This window comes from Tursiops truncatus, chromosome 4 (assembly GCF_011762595.2).
Source record: "Tursiops truncatus isolate mTurTru1 chromosome 4, mTurTru1.mat.Y, whole genome shotgun sequence".
NCBI classification, from domain to species: domain Eukaryota; kingdom Metazoa; phylum Chordata; class Mammalia; order Artiodactyla; family Delphinidae; genus Tursiops; species Tursiops truncatus.
Genome location: NC_047037.1, coordinates 18,336,694 through 18,349,471, shown reverse-complemented (window position 1 = coordinate 18,349,471; position 12,778 = coordinate 18,336,694). Strand labels below are relative to the sequence as shown.

Genomic DNA, 12,778 nt, shown 5'->3' with positions numbered 1-12,778 from the left:
CGACGATCCAAAACCTATGGGATGCAGCAAAAGCAGTTCTAAGAGGGAAGTTTACAGCTATACAAGCCTACCTCAAGAAACAAGAAAAGTCTCAAACAATCTAATCTTGCACCTAAAGGAACTAGAGAAAGAACAAACAAAACCCAAAGTTAGCAGAAGGAAAGAAATCATAAAGATCAGAGCAGAAAAAAATGAAACAGAAACAAAACAGTAGCAAAGATCAATAAAACTAAAAGCTGGTTCTTTAAGATGATAAACAAAATTAATAAACCATTAGCCAGACTCATCAAGAAAAAGAGGGAGAGGACTCAAATCAATAAAATTAGAAATGAAAAAGGATAAGTTACAACAGACACTGAAGAAATACAAAGCATCCTAAGAGACTACTACAAGCAATTCTGTGCCAATAAAATGGACAACCTGGAAGATATGGACAAATTCTTAGAAAGGTATAACCTTCCAAGAATGACCAAGGAAGGAAGAGAAAATATGAACAGACCAGTCACAAGTAATGAAATTGAAACTGTGATTAAAAATCTTCCAACAAACAAAAATCCAGGACCAGATGGCTTCACAGGTGAATTCTATCAAACATTTAGAGAAGAGCTAACACCCATCCTTCTCAAACTCTTCCAAAAAATTGCAGAGGAAGGAACACTCCCAAACTCATTCTATGAGGCCACCATCACCCTGATACCAATACCAGACAAAGATACTACAAACAAAGAAAGCTACAGACCAGTATCACTCATGAATATAGATGCAAAAATCCTCAACAAAATACTAGCAAACAGAATCCAACAACACATTAAAAGCATCATACACCATGATCAAGTGGGATTTAACCCAGGGATGCAAGGATTCTTCAATATATGCAAATCAATCAATGTGATACATGATATTAACAAATTGAAGAATAAAAACCATATGATCATCTCAGTAGATGCAGAAAAAGCTTTTGACAAAATTCAACACCGATTCATCATAAAAACTCTCCAGAGAGTGGGCATAGAGGGAGCCTACCTCAACATAATAAAGGCTATATACGATAAACCCACAGCAAACATCATTCTCAGTGGTGAAAAACTGAAAGCATTTCCTCTAAGATCAGGAACAAGACAAGGATGTCCACTCTCACCACTATTATTCAACATAGTTTTGGAAGTCCTAGCCACAGCAATCAGAGAAGAAAAAGAAGCAAAAGGAACACAAATTGGAAAAGAAGATGTAAAACTGTCACTGTTTGCAGGTGACATGATACTATACATAGAGAATCCTAAAGATGCCACCAGGAAACTACTAGAGCTAATCAATGAATCTGGTAAAGTTGCAGGACACAAAATTAATTCACAGAAATATCTTGCATTCTTATACACTAATGATGAAAAATCTGAAAGACAAATTAAGAAAACACTCCCATTTACCATTGCAACAAAAAGAATAAAATACCTAGGAATAAACCTACCTAAGGAGACAAAAGACCTGTATGCAGAAAACTATAAGACACTGTTGAAAGAAATTAAATATGATACCAACAGATGGAGAGATATACTATGTTGTTGGATTGGAAGAATCAATATTGTGAAAGTGACTATACTACCCAAAGCAATCTACAGATTCAATGCAATCCCTATCAAATTACCAATGGCATTTTTTACGGAACTAGAACAAAACTCTTAAAATTTGTATGGAGACACAAAAGACCCAGAATAGCCAAAGCAGTATTGGAAAAAAACGGAGCTGGAGGAATCAGACTCCCTGACTTCAGACTATACTACAAAGCTGCAGTAATCAAGACGATACCATACTGGCACAAAAACAGAAACATAGATCAATGGAACAAGATAAAAAGCCCAGAGATAAACCCACGAACCTATGGTCAACTAATCTATGACAGAGGAGGCAAGGATATACAATGGAGAATAGACAGCCTCTTCAATAATGGTGCTGGGAAAACTGGACAGCTACATGTAAAAGAATGAAATTAGAACACTCTCTAACACAATACACAAAAATAAACTCAAAATGGATTCGAGACCTAAATGTAAGACCAGACACTCTAAAACTCTTAGAGGAAAACATAGGAAGGAAACTCTTTGACATAAATCACAGCAAGATATTTTTTGATCCACCTCCTAGGGTAATAGAAATAAAAACAAAGATAAACAAATGGGACCTAATGAAACTTCAAAACTTTTGCACAGCAAAGGAAGCCGTAAACAAGACGAAAAGACAACCCTCAGAATGGGAGAAAATATTTGCAAACGAATCAACGGACATAGGATTAATCTCCAAAATATATAAACAGCTCATGCAGCTCAATATTAAAAAAACAAACAACCCAATCCAAAAGTGGGCAGAAGAGCTAAGTAGAAAATCTCCAGAGAGACATAAGATGGCCAAGAAGCACATGAAAAGCTCAACATCACTAATCATTAGAGAAATGCAAATCAAAACTACAGTGAGGTATCACCTCACACCAGTTAGAATGGGCGTCATCAGAAAATCTACAAACAACAAATGCTGGAGAGGGTGTGGAGAAAAGGGAACTCTCTTGCAGTGTTGCTGGGAATGTAAATTGATACAGTCACTATGGAGAACAGTATGGAGGTTTCTTAAAAAACTGAAAATAGAATTACCATATGATCCAGCAGTCCCACTACTGGGCATATATCCAGAGAAAACCATAATTCAGAAAGACACATGCACCCCAGTGTTCATTGCAGCACTATTTACAATAGCCAGGTCATGGAAGTAACCTGAATGCACCTTGACATATGAATGGATAAAGAAGTTGTGGATAAATGGATAAAGAAGTTACTCAGCCATAAAAAGGAACGAAACTGAGTCATTTGTTGAGACGTGGATGGATCTAGAGACTGTCACACAGAGTGAAGTAAGTCAGAAAGAGAAAGACAAATATCGTATATTAACGCATGTATGTGGAACCTAGAAAAATGGTACAGATGAACCGGTTTTCAGGGCAGAGGTTGAGTAACAGATGTAGAGAACAAATGTATGGACACCAAGGGGGGAAAGCCACGGCGCAGTGGGGATTGTGGTGTGATGAATTGGGCAATTGAGATTGACATGTATACACTGATGTGTATAAAATTGATGACTAGTAAGAACCTGCTGTATAAAAATAAAATAAAATTCATAAAATAAAGTTTGTCTTTCAGAGAAGTGGACTTTGAGATTTTCTTTTTTTTCTTTCATTCAACAAATATTTATTCTGCACCTCTGAACCTAGGCACTGCTCTAGGGTGTTAAGTTTCCTCAGTGAACAAAATGGGGAAACATCCCTGATGTCAAGTATTTTATATTCCAGTAGGACTTATATTCTAATGTATTTACTCTCCTTTTTAATCTATCTCATGAATTTCTGCTCTTGGCAGTATTATTTTCTTTCATCTACTTGTTTTGGATACGATGCTTTTCTTTTTCTAGCTTGATCAGCTAAATACTTATTCATTTTTCTTTATAGTATATGCCTTTAGGTTATAAATTTCTCTTTAACAATCACTTTAGCTGTATGTAACTCATTACTTTTGTTAAGGAATATTTTTATTTTAATTTGGTTTAAATTGAGAAAATTTTTTTCAGTTATATGGGATATTTCTTTACCACTTTTGATGTATCCATCCATGTGAATGGGAAACTCAGCTACTAATACTCCTAGCCCTTCCCTACTCTTCTACTCAGTTGGTCTTAGGAGAGATGAAGTACCTTATCTGTGTGGTACATTTGGGAAGAATAAATTAGGGCATGCTGGCTCAGCTTCATCTTTCTCTTGAGGTGAACCTGTCTTCAGCTCCTCCAGGACTGGTCCTGCAGTGCTAGGGGAGGGTGAGGGAAAGGCCTACGCCATTCCTGGTTGTCTTTGTCTATATCTGGGTGGGTAAGGCAGTCTAATTCAGTGGTTAAGGAGAAGGTTCTGTTTCTTTCTTCACCGAGTTAGGTGCTCCACCTGCTTCCATCTGCCAGTTCATGATCTTATTTTCAAGTTATTTAGAATCCAGGTGGTGAAGAGACATGGTAATTGTGGTTAAATTTTGTAAACATTCCCTACCATATATGTGACAAGGGTCCAAAGTTTTATATATGTCCATTAGTTTGAGCTTGGGTATTTGTCTTGTTCAGTCTTTTTTTTCTTTCTTTTATATTATTTTAAAGACATTTTTATTGAGATATAATTCACATAATATAAAATTGACCCATTTAAATGATATAGTTCAGTGGTTTTCAGTATATTCACAGAACTGTTCAATTGCAATTGTCCATGGTTTTTCGCACTCCTCTGTTTTCTAAAGCAGTGCTGTGCAATAGAACGATGTTGTGAGCCACATTTACTGTAATTTAAAGTTTTCTGGTAGCCAAATTAAAAACGGTAAAAGGAGATATTTCGGTGAGGTTAACTTAAATACTGTATTTATTTAACTTAATAAATCTAAAATGTATTTCAACATTCAGTTAATATAAATAATTATAAAATATGTTTTATTCTTTTTGTACTAAGTCTTTGCAAACTGGTGTGTATTTTATACTTTTACAGCAAATCTCAATTGAGACCAGCCGCATTTCAAGTGCTCAGTAGCTACATGTATATAATGGCTACCATATTGGGCATCATAGGTCTGTGGTCTTTACTTTTTTTTTTTTGGTCTGCTTAATCTAGAAATTACTGAGCTTGTGAATTTGTGTATTTCTCCCGTAATTTTGTTATTTTTTAGGTGAAGTGTCCTTTTTATCATTGTGATAACTATTTCCTAATGATTTTCGTCTTATATCCTGTTTTACTTTATATGCCAACTTTTACTTAGTACTGTCATGATATAATTTTATCTGTCCCTGTATTTTTTACCTTTACTTTTGTCTTAATGTGTCATTAAGTTTTAATCTTGTGTGTTGTGAATGGTTGGAATTTTTTCTTTATCCAATATGATATACTCTTTTAAAAAAAAACTGGTGAATTTACCCCATTTGCATTTTTGTGATTTGGACTAATTTCTATTGTTTACTTCTTATTCTATTTTTTTTTCTACTATACAGATTTGGATTACTCAACTTTTTTTCTCTTTCTGTCTCCCTTTCTCCCTTTTTCCTACTAGTTTGAAAGCTTATATTGTTTTTTTCTGGTGGTTACTATTAAATTTTTAAAATAAACATCTACTGATTAATATATTAATAAACTGCACATTTAAATTGTACAGTTTGGTAAGTTTTAACATACGTATGTATACCTGAGAAACCACCACCGCAATTAAGATAATAAAATATCGGATCAACTCAAAAAGTTTCCTCATACTCTGTGATAATCACTCCCTTTCACCTCTTCCAAATTTTTCCTTCATGTCTCCCCCCACACCATTGCTGGGCAACCACAGCTCTGGTTTTGGTCACTGTAGATTAATGTGCATTTTCTACCACTTTATATACAGGGAATCATAAATTACATACTCTTTTGTGTCTGCCTTCCTTCTCTCAGAATAATTATTTTGAGATTCATATATGTTATTGAATATATTGATATTCATTACTTTTTATTGCCAAATTGTATTCCATTGTATGACTATACCACCGTTTTGTTTATACACATACCCGCTGATGAACATTTGGGTTGTGTCTCGTTTTTGGCTATTACAAATAAAGCTGACATAGACTTTTTTGTACATTTGTATATAAGTTGTTATATGGATATACACTTTCATTTCTATTCACTAAATATAAGTAGGAGTGGGATGATTAGGTCTTTTGGTAAATATGTGTTTAAATTTATAAGAAACCACCAAACTATTTTCCAAAGTGGTTGTACCATTTTACAATCCTTTCAGTAGTGTATCAGAGTGCCAGTTCTTCTACTTCCCTGCCAACACTTGGTATAGTCAGTCTTTTTCATTTTAATCATTTTAATAGGTATATAGTGGTATTTGTGATTTGAATTTTCATTTTTCTCCTGACTAATTATGTTGAACATCTCTTCATGTGCTTATTTGCCATCTGTATATCTTCAGTAGCAAAGTGTATATTCAGATATTCTGCCCATTTTTTTCTCTTGGGTTGCTTGTTTTCTTATTATTGAATTTTGAATTCATTATGTATTCTGGATAGAAATCCCTTATGAGATATGCAATTTGCAGATATTTTCTGCCAGTCTGTGAACTGTCTTTTATCTTTAAACAGTATCTTTTGGGGACAGAAGTCCTTAACATTGATGTAGTCAAATTTGTCAAGATTTTCTTTTATGGACTTCGTTTGTGGCATTTGGTTCTGGTCCCATGGACTTCCTTTTTATTCTTGCAAGGATAGCAATTTATACTTTAAAATATTTTGTATATTTTATCTGATATTTCTGAATATTTATAGTACAGGTGTTCTGTATTAGTTATGTCCATTTTGCTGCTAGAACCACTGAAAGTGCAGCTTTAGTGCATGTTATGTTTGAAAATTTTATCAGTTTGTAACTTACAGAAATTCCAACCCCCCCATTTTTGATCTTTGTAACCTGGAATCTACCATTTATATTTTTCCAACAAATAGTTACATGTTATTTATAATGTTTTTGTCAGAGTAAATTAAAGATAATTTAGGTCATTGAATAAAAATTCAAAGGGTAATTTATGGGCTAACTAATCACTAATGATAACTAATCATGGATATTTTAATTAATAGTCTCATGACTAGGGTTTAAATAAATTGAATTGATTTGTAGCAGCTATCTAGAAACATAAAAGACATTTGTTATTTTAATGGTCATTTTCTATTTGCATGTTTAATATCTGACTCCCTTTTTTTTCTCTTTTATTTTTAGATCACAAAATTTGTCCAGGATAGACATAGAGCTAGAAGAAACAGACTTCGTAAAGATCAACTTAAGAAACTCCCTATACATAAATTCAAAAAAGGTAAGTGAATATTTTTATTTTCTAAATAAAAACCCTTAGTTTATTTAATAGTACATGGTGATTATACTCTAATGCAACCTTCTGAGTCCTTGCCATACCCTATGCCTAACACTCAGTTAATAATGAATGAGTGAATGTGGAAGATGGTCTTTTGCTGTGGTTTATCCTGGTGAAGGCAAGAAGGGGGTACATGGTCTTCAGAGAATTTAAAAACAATAGTGAAACTGACCAAAATGCTTTTTATTATCCCCATGTGCCAGAAGTTCTAAACATCAGTAGGTAAAATACTTATCTCCACCAGGGTGGTCTGCTCCCACTCTCTCTCCCATCCTACACCACCACTGTATTAACATTGCAGTAATTAAACACATAGTTTATAGTGTTGTGTTAACTAAACACAGTAGATAGCTATTATGTGTCAATATATTGTAAATGTATCATCTCATTTAATTTTCATATTTCTGTGAAATGGGTACTATAATGGGCATTATATATGAGGAAATAGTGGGTCAGAAAGGCAAAAAATTTAATGTCTCACAGCCAGCACTAACAGAGCTGGGGAGGGGCATGGGTCTAATACTTTAGCCAATGTAGTTTCTCCTGCTTATGCTTGGTGAGCTTTTAGTGTAGGTACATGCTTATTAAATCTTTTTGGCCAGTAGTCCCCAGAATTTTCAATTTCTATACAAGTAAAAATGTTCTGTTTTTTAATTCAGCAGAGAAAATGCATAGAGAGTGGAAAGGAGAAGTAGAGAAGGCATTAAAACTTAATTCTGTAACTTCAATAAAATATACTTCAATAAACTTCAATATATACTTCAATATACTTCAATAAAAAAAACTTAGTTCTGCAAATTTTTTATTTTTCCAAGTAACAAAATGTTTAAAAAACCTACCATTTATAATAACCATATTTTATGAAAAATATAAAAACAAATAAATAGGAAAATCACACGTTAAAAAATAAATAACAACATTCGTAAAAATGCAGTGTGCTATCATCATACAGTGCGGATTAAGTAAAAGTTATTCATAAACCAATTTGAGGACTGGCTTTAGGAATCACTTTTTTAGGCTCCATTTTGTATGTTAATTTTTATGTTTCCTAAAACCAGGGGGAAAAAAAGAGTAAAATAAATGATGTTGATATTGTCCTAGGCTAAAAAGGGCGTGCATAGTTGGCTTTTCTTCTGAGTAAGGTAAGTAGCCGTTGTAGGATTTTGAGCAGAGAAAAGATAAGATCTAAATTAAAAGTTGAGTGGGCCTTTCTTGCTGCTATGTTAAGAATAGGATGCAGAGGGTCGGGGTGTAAGCAGAGACCAGATGGGGGCCGTCACAGTAATCCAAGTGAAAGATGCATGTGGCTTGGACTGGAGTGGCAACAGTAGAGGGAGTGAAGAAATCTTAGATTCTAGATACATTTGTAAGATGGAATGTACTGGATTTATTGATGGACTAGTTATGGGGAGAGGAAACAAGGATGACTCCAGATTTTGTGGTCTCAGTGACTGGAAGGATGGCATTGCCTTAAATAGAAATAAGGATGGTGGAGCAGGTTTGGGGAGGAAATTTGGGAAATCAGTGTTGGACATGTGGAATTTCACATGTTCACTAGACATTTAAATGAGACTGGAGTTTAAGAGAGAGGTCTGAACTGGAAGTATTGATATAAAAAGATGTATTTAAATCATAAGACTGGGTAAGATTACCAAGAGAATGAGTATGGATGGACAGAATACTAAAGACATATTGGGGCATCCCAACATGGAGTAAGGAAGAAGAGGAATCAGCAGTGGAGACTGAGAAGGGGTGACTAAGTTATACAGAGGAAAATCAGAAGGAGTGGTTTACCAGAAACCAAGTGATGCAAATCTCTAAGGAGCAAGGAGTGATAGATAACTTGTGTCAAATGTTCCTGATAGATAAGTAAGATGAGAACTAATTGACCATTAGAAGTTATTATCATGATGTACAGTTTTGACAGAGTGGTCCGTCCAAAAACCTGATTGTGGTGGGTTTGAGAATGGAAGGAGAGGAACAGTAACTATAGACAACTTTTTCAAGAAACTTAACTACAAAGGGGAGTAAAGAAATAGTGTAGTAGCTGGTAAGGGAAGTTTCATTAAGAAATAATAGCATATTGCTGAAGGAAATTGATGACGTAGGTGATAGATGGGAGAATTGCTATAATAATGTCTTTGTGAAGGCAAGAAGGCATGGGATCTGGTGTACAAATAGGTGGATTGGCCTTAGATAGGAGCATGGAGAGTTGAGCTAAGGGAAAGTAGAATATGTGGGTGCAACATCCTGGTAGTGTTTATGGTGGTCAGGCTGTGGAAATATTCTTTACTTCCGTTGTTCTCAATGAAGTAGGAAACACAATCATCAACTGAAAGCTGAGGATGGGGGAGGAGATTTTGGAGGTTTAAGAACAGAAAGGTATAAAATGTTATTCTGGGAGAGTAGATGGGCAGATGGACTAGGGAAATATAAAACATTGCCTGGGAGCCTGAACCTCCCTTTCAGGTTCATAGTTATGAACCAATCAGCATAACTGTGTGTTTTTCTCTAGCCATGTTCATCTGTATGGTGTTTATCCTTACCATACCTTCACATTTTTTAAAAAATGTGAAGTATGACATGTATACAGAAAAGTACATAAGACATTTTTCTGGAACCATCCAATTCAAGAAACAGAACATTACTAACATCGCAGAAACTACTGTGTCCCCTTCTAGATTGTAATCCTTTCCTCCTCACTGGAAGTAATCACTATGCTGGCTTATGACAATCATTTCATTGCCTTTATCTTAAGTTTTGTCACCTATGTATGGATTCCAAAACAATATGATTTAATTTTTCCTATTTTTGAATTGTGTTTTTGGCCTTACCTCTTTTTTTTTTTTTTTTTTTTCGGTACACGGGCCTCTCACTGTTGTGGCCTCTCCCGTTGCGGAGCACAGGCTCCAGACACGCAGGCTCAGCGGCCATGGCTCACGGGCCCAGCTGCTCCGCGGCATGTGGGATCTTCTTGGACCAGGGCATGTCCCCTGGTCCAACCCATGTCCCCTGCATCGGCAGGCGGACTCTCAACCACTGCACCACCAGGGAAGCCCCTTACCTGTTTTATTAACAGTTTTTTTGGTGAAATTAACCCACTTTATTACATGTATATGTAGTTCATTCACTTTTATTTCTTTGTATAAATATATTATTTATCCTTTTTACTATTAATACACATTGGGGTTTTTTGTTTTGTTTTTTATTTATTTTTTATTGAAGTATAGTTGATATTCAATGTTCTGTTTTGTTTCCCCAGTTTGGGGCCATTACAGACCATACTTTTAAGAACATTCTTGTACATATATTCTGGTGTATATGAGCATGAATTTCTTTAGAGTATATACCTAGAAGTAGATTAGCTGGCTTAGGATATACATGTCTTCAGTTTTATTGGATAATACCAAGTTTTTTTCAAAGTGATGATGGTACCAGTTTATATTCCCATCAATAGTGTATAGGAGTTCCTGTTGTCCCACATATGTACCAATATTTTGTACTGACAGCCCTTTAAATTTTAGTCAATCCAATGGGTTTATAAAGATAGCTCATAGTGGTTTTAATTTACATTTCCCTTCTCGTCTGTGAGGTTATAACGTGCCTGTTTATATTTTTATTTACTAGCTAGATTTTCACTTCCGTGAAGCACCTTTCATGTCATTTTCCTGTTGGGTTATCCTCCCCTGCTTTTTACATGTAGGAGGAATTCTTCAGATGTTCTCACAAACCCACCCTGGAGTTGTGGTGTGTGGTGAATCAGTTCTTCACTGATTTTTTGTGTCTTAACTGTCTTCTAGTTTGTCGCTTATGTTTTCATAGGACTAAAGTTCTTTTTTAATATATATATTTATTTATTTTTGGCTGCGTTGGGTGTTTGTTGCTGTGTGCAGGCTTTCTCTAGTTGCGGCAAGCGAGGGCTAGTCTTTGTTGGTGTGCGCGGGCTTCTCGTTGCGATGGCTTCTCTTGTTGCAGAGCATGGGATCTAGGTGCGCGGGCGTCAGTAGTTGTGGCACGTGGTCTCAGTAGTTGTGGCTTGCGGGGTCTAGAGTGCAGGCTCTGTAGTTGTGGTGCACGGGCTTAGTTGCTCTGCGGCATGTGGGATGTTCCTGGACCAGGGATCGAACCTGTGTCCCCTGCATTGGCAAGCAGATTCTTAACCACTGCACGACCAGGGAAGTCCCCTAAAGTTCTTTTATGGTAGTGTTTTTGCATGTTTTAAAAGAACTTCTTCCATACGCTAAGGTCACATAGATATTATATTATCTTCTGAAAGCTTTATAGTTTTGCCTTTCATGTTTGGGTATTTAGTCTACCTAAATTGATTATGTAAAATGGAGGCCCAATTTAAGTTATTTCCAATTTGATATTTTGTATAAGGATATCCAGTTGTCCCAGAGCTAAGTATTAAAAATAAACTGTTCACAGTGTTGGTCACCTCTGACGCAGTCAGAGGTGTGTGAGTTTGTTTCTGGACTTCTGTTGGTCTTGTGTGTGAGTTTGTTTCTGGACTTCTGTTGGTCTTGTTGTTTGTCCTTATACCAATACCACACTATCTCAGTTACTGTAGGTTTATGGTAAATGTTGATATCTGATCAAGTTAGTCCTCCCCCCTTGCTCTTCTTCAACAATTTTTAGTTATTTTTGACACTTTGAATTTCCATGTAAATTTAAAATCAGCTTGTCAAGGCCACCATACCTCTAAACATATACATACAACTATTGTATTTGTTGTAGTACAATAGACATAACATAAAAGTTACTACTGTAACCATTTTTAAGTGTAAAGTTCAGTGACATTAACTATATTCATATTGTTGTGCAGTCATCACCACCATCCATCTCCAGAACTTTTCCACCCTCCCAAACTGAAACTCTGCACCCAGTAAACAATAACTCCATTTTCCCCTCCCACCAGCCCATGGCAACTATCATTCTGCTTTCTATCTCTATGAATTTGACTTTTATAGGTATGTTATGTAAGTAAAATAATAAGTGATTGGCTTATTTCACTTAGCATAGTGTCCTCAAGGTTTATCCGTGTTGTATTATGTGTCAGAATTTCTTTCCTTAAGGCTGAGTAATATTCATAATATTCTATGCATATACCACATACTGTTTATCCATTCATGTGTTGCTAGATACCTGGGTGCTATTGTGAATAATGCTGCTATAAACATAGAGGTACAAATATCTGTCTGAGTCTCTGCTTTCAATTCTTTTGGGTATATATCCAGAAGTGGAATTGCTGGATTAAATGGTAATTCTCTGTTTAATTTTTTGAGGAACACCATACCATTTTCCATAGTGGCTGCATCATTTTACATTCCCACCAGCACTGCACAAGAGTTCCAGTTTTTCTACATCCTTGCCAATGGTATCTCATTGTGGTTTTGCTTTGAATCTCCCTAATGATTAATGATGTTAAGCATGTTTTCATGTGCTTATTGGCCATTTGTCTTCTTTGTAGAAATGTCTGTTCAAGTCCTTGGTTGTATTTGTCTTTAACCTTTTGGGAAATAATTTCAAACTTAGAAAAACTTTGCTTCAAAGTTAAAAAACTTTTGTTCTGAGAAAGAGTTTGTTAAGAGGACAAAAAAACTTTGCATGAATTGTCCAAAAACACCCATATACCCTTTACCCAGATTTACCTATTACTTACTATATTAGCTTCCATAGGGTTGCTATAACAAAGTACCACAAACTAGGTGGCTTAAAACAATAGAAATTTATTTTCTCACATTTCTAGAAGCTAGAATTCCAAACTCAAGGTGTTGGCAGGGTTGTTTTGTTCCTAATCTAGGGAAGGAGTCTTC

The 12,778-nt window shown here is 35.4% G+C and overlaps 1 protein-coding gene across 4 annotated transcripts in view; it reads left to right on the top strand.

Moving 5' to 3' along the window:
* The window catches only part of RNF13 (ring finger protein 13), a 138,614-nt gene that overhangs the window by 101,466 nt on the left and 24,370 nt on the right, over positions 1-12,778 (top strand). For all 4 annotated transcript variants that reach the window (XM_033855324.2, XM_019934338.3, XM_019934339.3 and 1 more), the window contains one exon: positions 6,812-6,905. In XM_033855324.2, coding sequence (XP_033711215.1) covers positions 6,812-6,905 — 94 coding nt within the window. The remainder of the gene's footprint in view (positions 1-6,811; positions 6,906-12,778) is intronic.